Source organism: Chelonoidis abingdonii, chromosome 1, assembly GCF_003597395.2.
Source record: "Chelonoidis abingdonii isolate Lonesome George chromosome 1, CheloAbing_2.0, whole genome shotgun sequence".
Taxonomy (NCBI): domain Eukaryota; kingdom Metazoa; phylum Chordata; order Testudines; family Testudinidae; genus Chelonoidis; species Chelonoidis abingdonii.
Window position 1 is genome coordinate 328,196,229 of NC_133769.1, and position 21,280 is coordinate 328,217,508.

The 21,280-nt window shown below is 40.8% G+C and overlaps 1 protein-coding gene across 8 annotated transcripts in view; it reads left to right on the forward strand.

The window, feature by feature from the left end:
* The window catches only part of LNX2 (ligand of numb-protein X 2), a 96,117-nt gene that overhangs the window by 68,972 nt on the left and 5,865 nt on the right, over positions 1-21,280 (forward strand). For 7 of the 8 annotated variants that reach the window (XM_032765292.2, XM_032765293.2, XM_075061653.1 and 4 more), the window contains 7 exons: positions 2,932-3,179; positions 3,574-3,714; positions 4,210-4,409; positions 9,428-9,796; positions 12,539-12,679; positions 15,803-15,980; positions 17,878-18,109. In XM_032765292.2, coding sequence (XP_032621183.1) covers positions 2,932-3,179; positions 3,574-3,714; positions 4,210-4,409; positions 9,428-9,796; positions 12,539-12,679; positions 15,803-15,980; positions 17,878-18,109 — 1,509 coding nt within the window. The remainder of the gene's footprint in view (positions 1-2,931; positions 3,180-3,573; positions 3,715-4,209; positions 4,410-9,427; positions 9,797-12,538; positions 12,680-15,802; positions 15,981-17,877; positions 18,110-21,280) is intronic. The other variant, XM_032765295.2, reaches the window with a different exon arrangement.

Here is a 21,280-nt window from a genome sequence, read left to right on the forward strand (position 1 = left end):
CGGGAATGTCACTCTGAAGCCTAAAGTGTCTGTGCTAGTGTGAAATGATGGAAGTAGCTACAAGTATGGTTAAGAACTCCTTTTGTTCAGAGTATCACCAGGTAGAGTCATCACTGGGATTCATAGTTTATTGCCTTCCAATGTTTACATTTTCAGCCTTTTGTCTTTACTAATTACACTACGAAGTGTGCAGCTGCAGTATCATCATGACATGTATCTGTGCCATGCCTAGAGTCCTAGATCACTGTGAGATCAGGTAACTCAACCAATCACCGCTGTCTACTCTATAGCTAATTTGCTTGCCACATTTGCATTGGTTGTATGAGGGAGACTGTGCAGATGGGGGATTATTTGGCCCAGGTGCTATACCCAACTGGCACCTGCTCAAATCCACACAATTCTCGTAGCACAATACACACAAATCAACACAATCACCTACACAGAAACACCACTAACACACGTAATAACCCCAAACATCACCCTGTGGCCTAGAATGTCTGCTGAGTCGGTGTGAAGTGAGGGGGACAGATACAAACATAGCTGAGAAAATCATTTTATTTGGACTATCACTAGGTTCAGTTGTCATTGTGATCTGTAATCTGTTACCGTCCAGTTTTTTAGTTCTCAGCCATTTTTGGTATTTTACACACACAACTTTCTGAATTACACCTGTGCAATAGCACAGACTTTCAGCTATTTATATAGTAATCAGAATCTGTATACAGTGATAGGATAGATGGATATTCTAGGTCTATAGTCAAGGTTAAGGACTAGCTTGCACAAGAAAGAGTGGAGGGAAGAGAGATCTCTGCAACTCAACCCCTCCTCCTGAAAGATTATTTGAGTCCTCCCCCCAACTCCCAAAACAAATAGATAACTCCAGTGCAAGTGTTTATAGCTCACTTGTGATTTTTAAAGACTTGGCAATGTTAGAATTAAATAAATTGTTGCTTTCACAGGACAGTTACATTGCTGGCAACATGAATGCAAGTTTAGTGACCAGTAACACTTTTGGGGGTTGAGTGGTATTTCAACATCCATTATAGCTCATTCATGAAGCTCTTCTAACAAGCATTTGTTATCTATAAATTGGATTAATTATGTTTTAATGGGTTAGTCACATAGACTACTGCATGAAAAGTACACTGAGATCACTGGACACGCTTCGCATGTTATCAAAATGTCCTCATTTTAACTTCAGTTTATGAAGTTCCTATTTAGGAAAATAATACCAAAACCTTCTTTTTCTTTTTCTTCTTTTTTTTTTTTAGATTTTAGTCATTGACACTAGGTAGTAAAGGTGTAGTTTTGACATAGATAGGACTCTTCAAAAATATTTCTAAACAAAAAAAAAGTCTTCTCTAATGGTGTTGAAATAAAATTCTAGATTACCCATCATCCATACCCCCTAAACTGTGATCTCTATAGCTCTCATGAGCTAGACTGATCATTAGAACAGATCAATATTTTAATGAGACTTATAGGGAAGCTTCAGGTTCTATAGGCAGTAATCTTTGTGCTTCAGTAAGTGGAACTCGATTCCTTCAGTGTGGGTACTGAACCCCAGTGTGGTGCTAGGTGGCACTGTGCTGCTGCAAATTTTTCAGTACTACCAAATCAAGCGTTTAAAATTACAAGTTCGGTATCATATATTTACTTTAAAATATTATATTGACTTAAAAATAATGAAATTTTAAAAAATAATAAATTTGTTTTGTCTTTTGGTGTTTGAGCCTTTTGGAACTCACATTTTTAATCTTTGCTCTGCAACCATGAGGGCTAGAAACATATTCTTAAAAAAAAAAATAACCCTGAGATTCTCATGACTCCAAGAGCTAGGGCTTTAAGAAAAACATCTAAAATTATGAGTGTCACAATCAAATCATGAGTTGGCAACACTCCATCTTATGGATGAGACATAAGACCCAGGTCCAGACCTGAATGAAAGGCATTATGTAAATGTAAGATGATTATATAAATGAAAGATCACCATAACATTGTATAGTCCCTTTGCGCATACAGTTGTCGCTGCATATAAATAACACATAGGAAACTCACAAACAAAAAGCCACTAAAGTAGATTGGAAACAGCTTAACTAGGGGCTCATTAAAGCAGTTATAAAGAGGAGGTCATGGAATGCTGAGGGAAGGACCAAGTGGTGGGGGGAGGGAAAAAATGTGTATTTCCAACCCAACCATCGGTCAGGAAGCAAGAGGAGCTGGGAAAATAAAAGGCTTTATACTAATTAAAAGGAAATTTTTAAATTAAGGACTGTGCATTTTTTATATCCTAGCCTGAAATTATCTGTTGCTTGCTGTCTGTTTAACCATGCTAAGGAAAGCCCTGGTTTTGGCTCCCTGTATACTAGCCTGGGGTAGAGAAATGCTCTGTTCAGAAAACCTGTGCACGCACAAGTGACAGAAGGATGTAGTATTTTTTTCTTCCCTTCCCACCCCCACTTTATTTGTTGTCTTTTGGCTACAGCTTTGGCCATGCTCATACAGAGCTGACTCAGAAGCAGGCTTTAAATTGTTAAGCAATCCAAATTGAGAAACTACCTATTCCAGGCATGGATTGATGTGATGGGAGGGGAAGTGTGGAGGGAAATTGAATAGGGGGCAGGGCTTGGACTCAGAGTAAGGGATTGGGTAGCATGGAACCGTGATACCTGTTCTTGGAAACGAGGAAGGAGGCATAGAATATGGACGGCAAATGAAAGGATGCCTGGAAGGGGAGCAAGAGACTGGTACAACATAGACTGGAAGGTGTGCTGGTGAATGGGGAACGTGGAGGGAGTAGGCGCTGGGGACTTGGAGAGCCTTGGAAGTGGGTTGCAGGAAATTTGGGACTGGAATGTTCAAGCTTTTTGTGCTGTGTAATATGACCACTTTTCATATATATTTGAAAGTAACATGACGCTCTACCTCTAGGTGTTCTGGAGCTTCCCATCGAAGGGTTGTACTGGAGAAAAGGAAGTCCAGCAAACTGCAGACAGAAGCTGAGAATGAAAATGGGCCTAATCTGATAGATCACCCAGGCACTTTATCTCCAGATACAGACCATGCTGGGATGGGACCAGTGCCCGTGGATCAGAACTTTACACCAACTACTCTTCTTGCATGGACAGATGAGCCTGGCCTTGACAACCCTGCCTTTGAAGAGAGCACAGTAGCAGACAGTATGTCATGTTTGTCTTTTTAATTCTCTGTTTGTTCTGTCTAAATCAAACCTAGAAACTTAGTGACATAATTGTAAGTCCTGCAAACAAATAACAAACCCTACATCTCCAACTGCTGTGCTTGTCCTATAGTGATTCTTATTGGAAAGTTAAACTCCTCCCAATAGTTCTCTACTTGAAAATGTAGCACTTGGATGAAAACACAGTTAGATAGGAAAGATCTGTCTGTTGTTTTTACTGCAATAGTACCATACTGCTATAACACAAAGCTATCCGGTACTGTAGAGCATGTTAATGTCTCTGTTCTGGTCTGATAGTTACACTGAGGCAATGTTTTCTATAGAATTGCTGAATCTGGTTTGTAAGATGAGATTTTTTTCCCCTGGATCAACAGGCTTCCCACCTATGGAATACTGTCCTGTTCGAACGAAAAGGCAACTGAGTAACTCCTGCATCTATCTGCATCGAACTAACAGTAACACCTCTAGCATCTGCGATATTAGAGAGGAAACACTGAGCCTTACCACAGAGGAAGGTGGTCTTTCCTCTTCCTTTTCCTGTTTGTAGCCTGTGTACTCACCATTCATTAGCATCCTCCTCTTCCATTGTAGCTGTCTGTGTTTGTGTTTGGAGGTGTGCTTGCTTCTTGCCTTGACCTTGTAAATCAGTGACAGCTGTTGTTGCCCTGTGGAACTGGTTAAGGGGGGGCTAACTGATAAAGAAAATGTATGAAAAAGAAGATTTTTTTTTTTTAAAGGTTAGGTCCCAAATGGTTCTGAATAGCCTCTTTTTAAAGTAATAACTAAATTTTCTCTTGGTGCATGGATACTGATCACTTATTCTAGGTCTTTATCTTTTTCTTAACCAAGGTGTTTCAGCAAACAGTGAAGCCAATCCAATTTGTTTTATTTGTATTATACCATTGTCATCTGGTTGCTTATATTTGTCCTCCAGTAATTTGCAGTGTTGAAAATGTACTGGAGTATGAAATATATTAACCTTTATTTATTTGTTTCTTTAAACTTGTCAGCAACCCACCAGCCACCTACTTTGCCCGAAGGAGAAATCACTACAATTGAAATTCACCGGTCCAATCCTTATATTGAGTTAGGAATTAGCATAGTGGGTGGCAATGAGACTCCTTTGATCAACATTGTTATTCAAGAGGTTTATCGAGATGGGATCATTGCCAGAGATGGAAGACTCCTTGCTGGAGACCAAATACTTCAAGTATGGAATCTAATTAAATTGTCTGTCCACTTGCATTCATTCAATCATTGCTGTACTTTTGTTGTGAGATGGTGGTAGTTCTCCTGCCAATCTGTGTTGCGTAAATGTTAGCTTTGCAATATTAGTTTAAAAACAAATTATTATTCAGACTGAGCAGAGTCTGTTATTCCAGTACTGATACCAATGATTTACATAGTTCATGGGGCTTGGCTTCCTATAATTATTTCTGTTCAATAGCTTTTAAAATGGATAAGAAAGACTGAGTGTATTATTTTCTATTTTTAATGGTCTGAGGCTCTCCTCCTCTTCTTTTGAGATATAGCCACCCCTTCCAAAGAAAGCAAAGGTTATTTTTGGTTAGGAAGTTGATTTAATTTGCCTTTTGCAATTGCATTTGTGAGTTACGGGATTGATTTTTGCCTTGTTTATTATGCTAACTAGGCTGTCATGTTCCCTTCAGCTGCAGCTTCCTTGCCATTCCTTGTTACTTGAAATCAACAATTATGTTTAAAAACGAAAATGTTGTGGTGAAGTCCTTCACTGATGTGATTTGAAATGTTCTGATATGAATATTAGGGTTATTTTTCCTATTTAAAATTAACAGATAAAATAACTTCAGTTATTATCTTTTATAATTATATAATAAATCTAGAAGAATGAGTAAATAGCAGAAGAAAGTATTAAAAGCTCTCGTTCTGTTTTATTTTAAATGAGTACTTTAATTTTATTTTCAGCTACTTTAAATATTGCTGTCCTTTGTATCCGACATACCATAGTAAATGCCCCCTCATTGCCAACTCTGGACAATTACACCTTACTTACACACACACACGCCCGCGCGCACACGCGCACACACACACAGGTAGACGTTGTTGGGAAATTTTGGACTTCAGAAAATAAAACTTTCCTTTCCTGACATTAGAGAAACCAGCCCTTTTACTATCAAGAGTATTATTACAGAGGTTGGCAAAAAGTAATCCAAGCTATGTTCAAAACCAGGCAATTGCAGGTGTTAGTTGGATGCTATATCCAGTCACTAACCCCAGCAGCCAATGAGAGCCTTTCGGTAATCAAGGGCTCTGCCATGAGCTGCCAGAATGGTGAACCTGTTGAAGTTATAAAAATTCATGTCATTGAGCTGCTGGCAGTTATGTTTCCAAAAGCTGTAAGTATCTGTAAAGTGACTCTAGATGGGAAAAAAATGGAACTGCAGTGTAAAAACCCTGTAGACGTGATAACACTGAAGCTCTGCCAATTCTGTAAGCAAGTTCAATAGAATCCCCTTGTGTGACGATGTGGTTCTGGCGGGACCCAACTGAAAGTGCCAAATCAGGACCAATTGCTCAAACAGGGCAGTAACAGCCCAAGGCTGGGGTTTTTCCACCTCTAAGGCAAACCAAACCAGCCTGACAAAAATGACTTCGGTGTCACCCCACAGGCTAACCTCAAGTCACACAAGCAATTTCCTTAGACACTCCGGTCTTCCAGTATCACCACAAGTCCCACACGTCCTGGGGATGAATGGTTATGAAAACCAACACCCCAGCAAAAGAAAAAAGGTTCTCTCAATCCCAAAGGACCAAGCCCCACACCCAGGTCAATATACACATCAGATCTTACCCCCAAATTACACTGTTGCCAATCCTTTAGAATCTAAAGGTTTATTCATAAAAGGAAAAAGATAGAGATGAGAGCTAGAATTGGTTAAACAAAATCAATTACATACAGTAATGGCAAAGTCCTTAGTTCAGGCTTGTAGCAGTGATGAAGTAAACTGCAGGTTCAAATTGAGTCTCTGGAGAACATCCCCCGCTGAGATGGGTCATTCAGTCCCTTGTGTAGAGCTTCAGCTTGTAGCAAAGTCCCTCCAGAGGTAAGAAGCAGGATTGAAGACAAAATGGAGATGAGGCCTCTGCCTTATATAGACTTTTCCGGGTGTAAGAACACTCCTTTGTCTCTACTGTGGAAAGTTACAGCAAAATGGAGTTTGCAGTCACATGGGCCAGTTTCTGCATACCTTGCTGAGTCACAAGGCATATTCGCCTCCTCTCAATGGGTCAATTGTGTAGGTGATGGTCCTTAATGGGCCATCAAGCAGGCTACGCTGAGCTGACACCAGCTTGTCTGGGGTGTCACCCAGCACTGCAGCACCAATTTAAAATACAGACAGTATACAGCCAATATTCATAACTTCAGCTACAAAAATGATACAGACATACAGACAGCATAATCATAACCAGTAACCCGTAACCTGGTCTTAGACACCTTATATGACCCCCTTTACGTAGGATTTGGTGTCACTACAGAACCTTGGTTGCAACCCATGTTCTATATGGTCCCAGTTTATATCAATAACGTCACACCTTGCCATTGTAAGAAGCGCATATAGAAGCAGGTGTGGAGAGGTGCAGAAGACACAAACCAGACTCTGTGGAAGACCTAAGGGCTTCCTTGCTCAGAATTGGCCTGTGTTGGTGCTAAGCTGGCTCATAAAATTTACTAGGCTTGGCCTTCACAGACCAAAACTAGGTATTGTGTTAGGCTACGTCTAGACTACCCGCCGTATCGACGGGTTAAAATCGATCCCTGAACGTGCTTATATCGATTCCGGAACTCCACCAACCCCAACGGAGTTCCGGAATCGACAGGGAGAGCCGCGGACATCGATCCCGTGCGGTGAGGACGGGTGAGTAATCCGATCTTAGATATTCGACTTCAGCTACATTATTCACGTAGCTGAAGTTGCGTATCTAAGATCGATTTCCCCCCGTAGTGTAGACCAGCCCTCACATGCAGTTATATGTTCATGCTTCAGTGGTGGACATCTGAAGATCTATTCAGAGAGTGTTATCTGAAGAATTTAGACAAGCTGAATATGACTGTAGAGGTGAACTTTAACACTTCTTGCCCACCCAAATGGAGAAGTATTTTCTTTTTCAGGTAACCTTTAATACTTGACTGAGGGCACAAGGTTTAATACTATTATATAAAATGATAATGTACTGTATATTTCATATCAACAGAGTTTTTAAAAAAACTGATTATTTCATTGTTTAGAAATACATGCCTAACATTTTAAATATCTTAATATTATTTAATGTATGTAATTTTATGTAAACATTAAGAATGTAAAACAATTTAAAATATTAATCACACGATTAAAAAAATAGTCTAGATTAATCGCAGTTTTAATTGCACTGTTAAACAATAGAATACCATTTATTTAAATATTTGGATGTTTTCTACATTTTCAAAGATATTGATTTCATTTACAACAAAGAATACAAAGTATGCAGTGCTCGCTTTATATTATTTTTTATTGCAAATATTTACACTGTAAAAAATAAAAGAAATAGTATTTTTCAGTTCACCTCATACAAGTGCTGTAGTGCAATCTCTTTATTGAGCATATGCAACGTAAAAGTGTAAAATTTTTTTTTTTTTTACACAACTGCACTCAAATAAAACAATGCAAAACTTTAGAGCCTACAAGTCCACTCTTCTTCAGGCAATCACTAAGACAAACAAGTTTGTTTACATTTATGGGAGATAATGTCCACTTCCTATTTGCAATGTCATCTGAAAATGAGAACAGATGTTCGCAGGGCGCTGTTATAACCAGCATTACAAGGTATTTGTGTACCATATATACTAAACATCCATGTGCCCCTTAATGCTTCGACCACCGTTCCAAAGGACATGGTTCCATGCTGATGACCAGTTCTGCTAAATAACAATCCAAAGCAGTGCAGACTGACACATGTTCATTTTCATCATCTGAGTCAGATGCCACCAATAGAAGGTTGATTTTCTTTTAAGGTGGTTTGGGTTCTGTAGTTTCTGCATTGGAGTGTTGCTCTTTTAAGACTTCTGACAGTATGTTCCACACCTCATCCCTCTCAGATTATAATGTTGCATTGTGGTGTTAGGGACTTTTTGATGCACCATTACGTTATGCATCACATGATGTTATAACACACAGTTGATGTAGGTCTTTATTTTGGCAGAGAAGGGTAAAGAGAAATATGTCTTTGTTCAAGGACATCTGACTTTGAGCTCCTGTAGTGTCATCTGCTAAACGCTGAAAAGAAGGTGTTTGGTACTTTTTCACATACTCCGTGTTTCACTTAGAAGGTCTGTGTGGAAAAAATAGATGTTTTGCTTTCACACCCACCTTGCTTTAATATGTTTTAGAGTTAACACAGTAGTGTATAAGAAGTAGACTATTGATGCCTTCGAAAGCAAGAACAAACTAGGGCTTAAAAATATTACTCAGTGAATGAAAAATAATTGTTCGTGGTTGGTTGGTTGGTTTTTTAAATTGAACTTGTATTTCATTTCAGGTTTCTCTTTCATTTTTGGAAGAGACCGGAAAAAATATGTTCTTTTAACATATTTCCCATATAAACTCTACTTTCATAGGCCTATATGACACTGGTGGTCATTTCACTTGTGTCAAGAAATGTCATCTGTCAACCAAAAGAAGTTAGTTACCAATTGTAATACAGATTAATAACTGAAACATCTTAGATATTTATCAAAAGAGGTCCTGGAATAAAATATCTGTCAGAGATTCAATTATAAATTCCCGTTTTCAGAGATTTGTTACCAGGTTATATTTGTCTGTTTCACTCCTGAAACTTACAGATTGAAATGACTATTCATATTTAAAGTGACAGCAAACAGCTCCTGCCTTGAACATACAGGGTGAAAGACCCAGGATGATCAGACACAAATGCACTGGGAGACGGAGAGGATGGCAGTAATTTAGAATGTGAAAGTTAGTGTTAATTGCAGTAGTGATGGCGTAATGTTGATGTGGGTTAGCTTTGCAAGCTCAGCTGATAAAGTGTTTATTTAGGAGAATTGAATGAAGAGGGAAGGAGCACAGTGGTATAAGTAGATAGTTCCAGGTATAGACTATTTGTAACAGGGTCTCTGAACTTGGCAAGGATTTTATTGATACATCTAGAAACCAGTAAACAGATATGAATATTGTTTCACCTCTTATTTTCCAGGTCAATAACTTTGACATCAGCAACGTGTCCCATAACCATGCTCGAGCTGTTCTTTCCCAGCCCTGCATGGTGCTGCATCTCACGGTGCTCCGAGAGAGACGATTTGGAAGCCGGACACACAACCATGCTGACAGCACTTCGCTGAGAGAAGACGGCTTTCAGGTGACGCTGCATAAACGAGACTCTAGTGAACAGCTTGGCATTAAATTAGTGCGCAGAACAGATGAGCCAGGAGTTTTTATCCTCGACCTTTTGGAAGGGGGATTGGCTGCTCAAGATGGCAGACTCTGCAGCAATGACCGGGTACTCGCAATCAATGGACATGACCTGAAGCATGGGACACCAGAACTTGCTGCTCAGATTATCCAGGTAAACTCTTAACAGGGGTACTTTATTCAGTCTGAAACTTTAAAATTTATTATATGTCAAGACACTTATTGTACATATCGACAAATTTCACCCCAAAATGGCATAGTATAGTACAGAGCAACTTGTGTATTGTGCCTAAACTGTATTGTTGTTTTGGCAGATGGTACTCATTACTAGTAGCTGAATGCCTGTGCTGTTGCTAAGGTAATTTTATAAAGTTGTGTGTGTTTAAAAACAAACAAACATAACAGTTGAGAACTTAAAAATTGGATGGAAACAGACTGTGAATCCCAGTGATGATTGAACCTAGTGATATTCCAAACAAAAAGAGTTCCCAGCCATGATTTTAGCTAATTCCATTTCCTTCCCACTGACTCAACAGACTTTCTAGGCTTCAGAGTGATGTTTGGGGTTATTGTATGGGGGTGATGTGACAGATTCCCCCCAGGGTGCCACTTAGAACTGGGGTACCACTGAGCCCACCTGACCCACCAGCCTGGGCTCCCTCTCACATTTTGGTGCTGTGATAAGTTGCTAAGCTCTCCAAGCTTGCTCTTTCACCAGCATACACCGAGGTAAGGACACATCCAGCTGCAGCTTCACATAGATGCTGAGATCAGCTCTGCATGGGAAGGCTCAGCTAAAGCACCTCCCAGTTGCTAAGGCATGCACCCCTTCTGGAGTGTAAATCCAAAATTATACCATCTTGCACTTCACAGGGAACTGTACAGCGTAAGCTCATAAAAGTCTACCCTCCCTCAATGTGGACAGATAGATGGAACAACTTTCTGCCCCAAGTTTATAATTTTTACACACTGGTTTTAGACAAAAAAGAAACAAGTTTATTAATTACAAAAGAGAGATTTTAAATGATTATAAGTGAGAGCAAACAGATCACCTTAGCAGGTAAACAAAACCACAAACTGAGCTTAACACACTAGATAGACAGAATATGATTTAGCAAATTCTCATCCTGAGTGATAAAGAGGCTGGCAGATTCTTAAGGCACAAGGTGCCTTGGATTTCCCAGGTTTTCATACACAAGCTAAACATCCCTCTAGCCTGGGACCATCACTTCCCACAGTTTAAATCTCAGCCGCGGCCGGAAGTCAAAGGGCTCTAGGCTGCCTGCAGCGGTGGGGAGCCCTGAGCCCTTTAAGTCCCAGCCGCGGCCGGGAGTCAAAGGGCTCTGGGCTCCCCGCAGAGATTCCCGGCCGCAGCTGAGATTTAAAGGGCTCAGAGCTCCCCACCACTGCGGGCAGCCCAGAGCCCTTTGAATCCCGGCCGTGGCTCCAGTGGATGGGCTGGGGCTAGGATTTAAAGGGCTTGGGCTCCCCTCAACGGCAGGAGCTCTGGGCCCTTTAAATCCCTGCTCCAGCCCCGGAAAGCTCTGGGTTCCCGCAGCCACCGGAGCCCCGGGCCCTTTAATTTGCCCCTGTGGGCTCCCAGCCACCTCTTCAGCTGGGATCCCCTGGTTGATTTAAAATCAAGTATCACCTCCCCACCTCCAACCTTCCTTTTTGGCCCACAGCTGTTTTGGTGGGGCGGCGCTGGGGAAGGAGGGTTTGTTTCTGCAGGGCTGGGCGGTGCTGGAGCGGGGTGTTTCCGCGGGGCCGGGGGTTTTGGCCTTCAGCTGTTTTCTTTGGAATAATGTGGTCCTCACCACTTTACGAATTGTGCAGGCCTGGTCTAATAGAAGAAATCAAGGAAAATCATGATACTGTGTAATTATCACTCTAGCTCTAGATCTCAAAAAGCTTTATGAAAGTAGGTAGCATTGTGCTTCAGTTTCCCTATCTGTAAATTGGGGATTAAAAAAGGAAGTAACTTGCCCAAGGGTCACATAACCAATCAATGGCAAAGCTGGAGGTGGAAGTGGGGGCGGGGGTCTGATTCTAAGCCATGTACTCATCCAGTAAACCACCTTACCTAAACACTGGGACTATGTAGAATGCTGTTGTTTACTATTTGATTAACTCCATAGTCCAACAGCAGTTGGAGACTTGTGATACTGGTGGGGATTATTTGCTAGTATAATTTAAATTTCATCTTAAATATCATCTCTTGTAATTAGAGGGAAATTCTAATAATCTTGTGTTATTTTTATGTCCGTTTTTCAATATATTGAGATTTTGAAGAGGTCAGTTTTCTATTTGGTGATTTTTGGAGTATTGAGCTTTTGCATAGTCCCAAAAACTACAAAGTTTGGTGGTCTGATTATATATTCTCTCCAACTACTTCAACAGATTCTCTGAATCTGCTTACGAAGTTACTTATTCTAGGTAAATAATTTGTTTTTAAATATCTATTAAGATTTGAAACATTGAGTAGTTTTTAAAACAATAAAATCATAATCTGTCAGTGCATTCAGTCCTTTTCTTGTTGTTATTTCCTTGTATTACAGAAGTGCCTGAAACGGAAATGAAACTGGGGGCTTCGTTGTGCTAGGTGTTGTATATACACATAGAGGCAGACCCTGTCACAGAGTTTACAGTCTGAACAGACAAGAGAAAGAGAGAGAAAAGAAAGTATTAATATCTCCATTTTATAGATGGGGAACTGAGACAGGAAAAAAATAAATGACTTGCCCAGCATCACACAGGAAGTCTGAGACAGTGCCAGGATTTGAACCCTGATCTTTCAAGTCCCAGCTCAGTACCTTAGCCACAAAACCATCCCTCATCTCCTAATTAATAACAATACAGCGAGAACTTATTTTAATTTTGCATGTATATCCCTCAGGCTAGTGGGGAAAGGGTGAACTTAACAATCTCCAGACCAGTGAAATCACAGACAGTCGCTATTCTCCGAGAAGCAGGGACTCATAACAGCAGCCAGCACCAGGCGCAGCAGCTGTTCCACAGCAGACACAGTTTGCATAAGGTTAGTGTTTCTCTCCTTTCTCCACTTGAAAAGAAAATATAATAGCATTTGATGGTATTCAGATTTGCTGGCTACTGCGACACGCACAAGTCTTGTGAATGAGATAAAATTGTAGCTCTGGAATTGTGTGTGGGAAAGTGAGTAATGTGTTACCGCCATGTGGAAGGATTGCCATTCAGGAGCATCCTTGGGACTTCTGATGTGCAAGCCATTGAACTGCAAGGCCCCAGGAGCTGGAGCATATCCATCAGCCATATAATAATCCTGGGAGCATTCTGCACCAAAAAATCAAAAATTCTGTAAAATTCTGCAAATGTTATTTGTCAAAATAACACTATATAATCAAGCCAGTTTCAATTATTTTGGTAATTTATTTCAAAATACCTGTCAGCAGGCATGTCTGTAACAATACAGACACACACAAAAATTCCCCCAGGAGTAGAGAGTTAAAGAAACCCCTACGACAGCCCAGTTCCTGTTTCTCTGTGCCCTGCCCCCGCCCCCCACCCCCCCGAGCCCAGCCAGGGGGCCAGACACACACATCCCCTCCCCCCACAGAGACTAGCCATGAGGGCCCCCTCAACCAATACACCCACACCCCGTCCTCTCCTCAGAGCCTAGCCACAGGGCCCCTGGTCCAGATACCTGCACCCTAGAGCCCTCCTGTGGAGCCCGCCACTTCCCCAGACACCTGTCCCCCTCACTCCCCCTAGAGCCCAGGGATCCAGAGGGAGAAACAGCCGGATGCTCGATCCCAGATTTGCACAAAGTTTCCTACATGCCGCCCTCTCCTTCCCTCAGGGCATGCTGGGAACTGCAGCTACCAGGAACCCCCTAGCTCCCGTGTTTCTGCAGTGTCTTCTGTGTACAAGCTGGGCTCTGCCGAGTCCAGTGGCGGCTAGCAGTACTGCAGCCCATTTCTGTGAGGAAAAGGAAATTCTGTGCACTCGTTAATTTCTGCAAAATTCTACATTGTGCAGTGGTGCAGAATTCCCCCAGGAGTAATATAAACAGATTTGTCATTGCCTGTGGTGGAAAAAGTCATGTTTTCCCTTCCCTGAATCAAAGGAAAGAGAGCTGTGGCTACGGCATGGGTACTGGCTGGCTTATATTTTCTATGACGGGGTAAAGGACTGAATGAAGAGACTCCATGAATCTAGAGTGGCATTATGCAGAAGACCTACTACAAAAATAAAATGCTGTTCAGAGCTTATGCTTCAGACATGTTGGTAGTTTCAAAAATATGACTTCTGTCTCTCCAAATTAAATGAATCATATAATCACCTAGAGTATCAGGTCTTTAATAGACCTCCTTTATATCCTTTTTCAACAAACGGTGTTGATAACCGAATTCAATCTCTGTCACTTAAATTGTGAGCACTTTAGGTTTTTGCCAGGATTTTCTTCCAAAAATTTGAGAGATTTTAGAAAAGAGCCAAGGGGGTTTCATTGTATAGTTCACCTGCACTCCTCTCTTGTGTAAGGATAAGCCGAGGTGGTTGTTGAAGTTTTTTGTCTTAAAGAATTTTGTTTACATAATTGTACAGCACCAGCAAGTAGATGGTCACAAAGCCTGATGGAATTAAAAGTAAGCTGACTTTAATATGTGTACAGTGGTATGTGTCTGCCACTCTAATACTGAACTACTGCTGGCATTATGTAGTGGGAATATAAAAAGATATCGCTTTTTTCATACACGGGAGGGGTGGGGGAGATGCCACTGGAAGATTAACTGGTGTAATTTCTTATTTCTGTATTTTTAGTTTACCTCTAAATCTTCTGTAGATTTGCGATGATCAGTGGAGGTAAATGTGGAATGCTTTGAATATATCACTTAGTACATGAGGATGAAGGCTTTTAAGCAAATAAAGTATGTTTGGGCTTGTCTACATAGGTAAGTTAATTTGGACTAAGATAAATTTAAATTGGAAGAGCTATTATAGAATAACTCCCTGTGGAGACACTCTTATTCTGGAACAAGAGTGTTGTATGCTAAATTAGTCTAATCTATTTCCAAAGCAGATTAAACTAATTGGAAATAAAGCAGTCTTATTCCAGAAAAAGTGTGTCCACACATGGAGTTAATCAGGATAGCTATTGCAGAATAATGCCCTGGGTAGATAGACAAGCCCTTAGTTCAGTTTTAAACCCTCTTGATGGTGTGAAGCCATACATAGGTAAACCTGATTCTGGAGACAGGCCGGAAAAGAAAAAAAAATTGCATATATAAAAATAAACTGTTTAAAAGTTGTGTCGGCTTGTGACCCTTAAAGTACATATGCTTTTTCATTTCACATGGAGTCTGTAGAATTTGGTCCATATGATACTTACAAAAATGAGGCACTTAGTAAGTGTGACTTCCATCAAAGTCCTATGTTTCTCAGTGCCATGATGCTAGCCATATGAACATATGGATTTTGTGCAGCAGCACCAAAACTTGGCGTTGCAGATCTTCAATGTCGAGTTCCTCTCTAAGCATATTGTAAGTAAATTAGAAGTGAAATGTAAAAAATGGATGTTTAAAGTTAGACTCCTAATCCATATTTAGGTACCTAAATAAATGGCTTGATATTTCAAAAGTGCTGATCACCTGCGGCTCCCACTGAAGTCAATAGGGGCTGCAGGCAGGGCTGTCTCAAGGGGGGTTTGGGGCCCAGGACGATCCCCTCTCCCTCTTTCCGGCTTCCACCCCCTCCCCTGAGTGATGCCGGGAGCTGGCGGAGTGGAGCGGGCTGGATTCTTGTTGCTGCTTCCTGCTGCTGAGTGCAGGCCCAACCCCCACTGCTAGCACCAGACCCTCTGCTAACCCCAGCCAGCCTGACCCCCGCACTCTAACACCCCCTCTTCCCCCCCTGCAGCAGCCTAATGCCCCCCGTATGACACGCACACAAAGCCATCCCTAGGGTTCAACCATTTGGGGTGGCAGCCATGGGGCCCCACAAAGTGCAGGGCCCAGGGAGGCTGCTCTGATTTGCCATACGCTAGGGACGGCTCTGGCTGCGCTCCCTCTGTATCTTTGAAAATCAAGTTGCTCTCATTAGCTACCTAAATATAGATTAGGAACCTACTAAGCATCAATTCTGAATTTTTTTAAATAAGGTATCTTTTGTTGTGTTCTTGCAGATTCTTTCCCAGTGTGTTACATGCCAAGAAAAGCACATTACTGTGAAAAAAGAACCACACGAATCCCTTGGAATGACAGTGGCAGGAGGCAGAGGCAGCAAAAGTGGTGAACTGCCAATTTTTGTTACTAGTGTGCAACCTCATGGCTGTCTTTCAAGAGATGGCAGGATCAAACGAGGTAGGATTTGACTCAAATGGCAGCATGTGCATCTTTCAGTTATTCTTTTCATGAATTTGGTTTGCAAGGTATCATAAAGTTTCTCAACAGATGCAGGGTAACAATGATAAATGCTTCTCTCAAATATTCCACTTATGGAAATTCAGTGTACAATGCCACACTTTCCCCTGGCTTGGGAAATGGCTGTGTAAAGTTGACTGTAATCCCCCTAGGAGTTAAGGATCTTGTCTGGTGTTTTTCACTTCAGTACACACATCCTATTTTTGGTTTTGGTCACATGGGTTGGGCCCTGTAGCTGTCTGAGAAACCACCTGTCTCCTTGTGCAATGTCTTCAGTACCTCAGCTAAACTGATCTGTTCTGATGACAGGCACCTTGTTTAACAGTGCTAATAGCAGGGCATTTTCAGCAAGTGACCATCCTTTCTGTAATTCACTCTCCCCATCCTTTGTCAGACCTAGACTGAGCATGCTGATCTTCAGGACAGGACATCTGTTATCCCCAGCTTTTGAGAAAGGAATTGGGTAGGGTATTTGGGGGGTGGGAGTAGGTGGGATAATGCTTAAGGTACCGCCTGACATTTTCCTGATTTATTTTTTGTCAAATGTGTTGTACGTGCGCCTAAATCACATAAATAGATAATGCAACCCCATGCAATACTGCACTGACTTAGAAATCGTGTGGGCCCATACTGACATTAGGCAAAGTTTGAACAGTAACTGAAGTGTGCAGATTTAAAATGAGGTAATGGAGGATATTTTTCACGACAGTGTAAATAAAGTAGGAACATTAAATGCAGTATACAAATGTGCACAGTATCTTTTTCTAAACATTATTTAAAAATCCATTTGTCGAAGCAACAGTTGTGATTTTCTTCCTTATGTGATGTTAAAACTACAATTGCAAAAGGAATTAGCCTTCCCAGCTATGCAAGTTTCTGGAAAGTGATTGATTCTCATATCTTGTGTAACTGAATCCTGGATTTTGCTGATTTGTTCTGCACTGCAGCAGCAATACTATAACCACTCAGACAATAAGAGACTCCCTCCTTCTTTTAAAATATTCTCAAGGAAAATCGTTTTCAGCAGTCTTTGTATTTTTGACTCTTTCTAGATCATTATAATCTTTTTACAGATGCTCTTGCTTCCTCAGAGCTGATTTTTCCTAATTAATCTTTCCTGTAATCCCTGTTTTGTCTTTCCCAATTGGTAAAGCACAAACATGCAGTAGGATTGAAGTGTGCATGTGGGGAAGGAAGTGGGGATACTCTTTTCATGCCCCACTTGCTGTGTTACCTTGTGCAAGACTTCCCCTCTCCCTCGTTGGGTACATTACACCTTTTGCCATTCCTTTTCCCCCTTCCCTTTAAACCCTGTGGGATGACTATGAGGAATGGGATATATTAAGAAAAGGAACACAAATCTGGAAAAGTCACAAAAAAAATCCCTACTGGTGAGAATAGTTTCCAGTGGGAGTAGTGAAAGCTCCAGTGTTCAAGTCATTTAAATGTGGACTGAACAGAGCACTGGAGGATATACCATAGGGATCAGTTCTATTCTGAGGCAGGAGAGGTGCCTGACCTAATAGATCATTTCCACCTCTGATTTGCATGGTAGCAGAGCATGCTAGCTAGGCACAGCATTTCTGTTTCTGCTGAGATATGCAGCGGTGAAATAGATTACACGTTATAATGTTTAAATTGTCTGTATGAGGCTGCAAAGTGAATACACTGCAGTTCACAGCTCTGAGAGTTACTGTTTTTGATTGTCTAGGCCCAGGGAGATAACACATTGATGTGAACAGGCACTGAGTAATGTGTACAGGCCAGGTATTAGCACAGGAAGGCAACTGTTCAATAGGCCACAGGACTTACACTCTTGTTTGTGCCTTTTAAACAGGTGATGTGTTGCTGAATATTAATGGCATTGACCTGACCAATCTAAGTCATAGTGAGGCAGTGGCTATGCTCAAAGCCAGTGCTGCCTCTTCAGTGGTGGCACTCAAAACACTGGAGGTCCAGATTGTTGAAGAACAAACCCAGACTAATGGAGAACAACCAAACCCAATAAACGAAAATGAATATGATGCTAGCTGGTCACCCTCCTGGGTCATGTGGCTGGGCCTTCCCAGGTACTAGTTAATGAATGATCTGTTTAAGCTCATGTTTACACTGCTGTTATAATATTAACTCCTGCATTTGGCTGTGTCATTCTCCTGACATATTTCAGTTTGCTATAAAATATTTGTGTGATGTACATAGGGCTGAAGCAACATGTTGAAGGGTTTGTTTCTTATTGTATCTGAACGCATGTATAACAGTTCATTTTTAGTGGGGATTTATTTTATGCTGCTGCTGCAGTTTTAATTAATATAATGTTAAAACTGATTTAAACTCTAAAGCAGAGAACAGCTTAGTTACAGTACCTGCTTCACCCTATTGCTGCCTATCTATTGCAGCCACATTTCAATTTACAATCCACTTACAAAGGATTGTACAGCAAAAGTATCCTGTTAGCCAACCGGAAGATAGAAAAAACTGATTATCCCTTCAGAAACCTTGGGAAAAGTCTAACGCTAACCAATTAAATTCCCCTGATCAGTGTAATCTGTCCTTTTGATCCCCAAGTTAAGCCCGAGTTTTAAACAGGAAACATAGAACACTTACCCAAATCACCCTATGTTAATATACAAAACAAAGTTTAGAAAGACAAATGAATAACTTCATGGAATGAAGGATATAACCTTCACTGATCATTGACTTTTATCACACATGCAGAAAGAAGTTAGAACAGATCAATCTGTATTCAGAAATCTCACAAATATAACTCAGAAAACCAGTCACCAACTCCATCAAGCACAAATACACCCGCAGCAAACCCACTTCCTTTTCCTAACTTTTGGCCTGACTGATATCACCAGATTTCACTTCTCATCTCATTCTTCACTCTCTGGTAGCTATAATGACAAACTGTGAGCGTTTCCCAGAATTAGGCCTACTATCAAGGATAGTGCTTAATACTGTGCATAGTCTTGTTAACTTCAGTCGCACTGTGCACAATAGCAAGCGCTATCCTTAATAGTAAGGGTTTCCAGGATTACACCCACGGTTTGCAGATGTAACCACAGAGAGCATGTAGAATGTGATGGTAACAGAATGAAATCCTGAAGTCATCATCATAGCATATTGCTCCAAAACCACAGCCACGATCTGTTGTCAATTATCTCAAGTAGTTCCTCTGGAGTAGGGGATGTTGATGGGGCATTGTGGCAGTGTTCAAGTGTTTTGCCTAGGCTCTCCACATTCACATCTGGAGTTGTTTCTCGGCTTCCACTTGGTCATATTGTCATCAGCCTTTGCCACGTCAGCTCTCACTCAGTTTAGAGTACACCATTGTTTTCATTTGAGGTCAGTAGCTGTAGGGAGTTGTTCTGAAAGAACCGGGTTCTCCAAGATCATCAACATTTCCCCCCATTTTGTTACTCCGTAGCCTTCCATAATGGTATTTTGGGATAAGGGACTTACAGAGGCAAAGCTCTTTCTGGACTTCCACCTCTTGGGTGGTGGAATGTGTCTATTCAGTGGCTGCCTTGAAACCTGCACTTGTTTTTGTGTCTCCTTTTTACTGAAGGCATCCCGCCTCACTGATGGTGATGCAATCCCCGCGAGGCAGTATCGCGACAATGTGGGAGTCGCTCTCAGAGTCCCTCTAATGATCCTACAGGATTGATTTGAGTTCAGTATCAGTTTTGTATGCGTGGCTCAAGTGTGAACATACATGGGGTCATATCAGATACATTCACATCATGACCCATGTTACTCTCCCATTGCAACTAACCATGGGAGAAACCAAATCTGACAATCAGCACTGAGACCATAATATAAATCTGAAGTGATTGTAACTACACAGAGTAACAAGCCACTTCCTTTGGTAAAAAGGGCTTTCAGGATCAGGCCCTCATTGATTTCCTCTAGTTTTTTCTGTGCAAGATGTGTGTATGTAACTTCCTGTAAAACAGTCAGAATGTCTTGTGAGTTATACAGTTACAGGAAACCGCTTTCAAGTCTGATAAATAACTCTGCTTAACAAGAGCTGGCTGTCATTTATTGCTCACATCCTACAAACAACCATATTTTGCTGCTTAATTATGTCTTGTGTGCTCCAGTGCGTGGCACAACATGATTAATATAGAGAAGCAAAGGTTAGGCTACCTCAACATTTTCTGCTTCTCTGGATTTGAATAAAGATTTTCTATGAAAAGAAAAATAGTCTTTAATTCAACACTTTTGCATATGCATTACCTCTTTTAAAAGTGTGGTGATGGTCGGGAAAGTGACTCTCATATATATAATATGTTAGGGCTATCAATTAATTGCAGTTAACGCATGCGATTAACTCAAAAAATTAATCACAATTTAAAAAATCGCAGTTTTAATCGCACTGTTAAACAATAGAATACCAATTGAAATGTATTAAACATTTTGGATATTTTTCTACATTTTCAAATATATTAATTTCAACAACAACACAGACTACAAAGTGTGCAGTGCTTACTTTATATTATTTTTTATTACAAATATTTTCACTGTGAAAATGATAAACAAAAGAAATACTATTTTTCAGTTCGCCTCATACAAATACTGTGGTGCAATCTCTTTATCATGAAAGTGCAACTTACAAATGTAGATTTTTTTTTTATATAACTGCACTCAAAAACAAAACAATGTAAAACTTTAGAGCCTACAAGTCCACTTAGTCCTACTTCTTGTTCAGCCAATTGCTAAGACAAACAAGTTTGTTTACATTTATGGGAGATAATGCTGCCCGCTTCTTATTTACAGTGTCACCTGAAAGAGAGAACAGGCATTCTTCACATGGCACTTTTGTAGCTGGCATTGCAAGGTGTTTACCTGCCAGATATGCTAAACATTCGTATGCCCCTTCATGCTTCGGCCACCATTCCAGAGGACATGCTTCCATGCTGATGATAAAAAATGTGTTAATTAAATTTGTGACTGAACTCCTTGGGGGACAATTGTATGTTCCCTGCTCTGTTTTACCCACATTCTATCATGTATTTCATGTTACAGTAGCCTTGGATGATGACCCAGCACATGTTGTTCATTTTAAGAACAGCGTCGCTGCAGATTTCACAAAATTCAAATAAGGTATCAGTGTGAGATTTCTAAAGGTAGTTACAGCACTCAACCCAAGATTTAAGAATCTGAAGTGCCTTCCAAAATCTGAGAGGGACAAGGTGTGGAGCATGCTTTTAGAAGTCTTGAAAGAGCAACATTCAGAT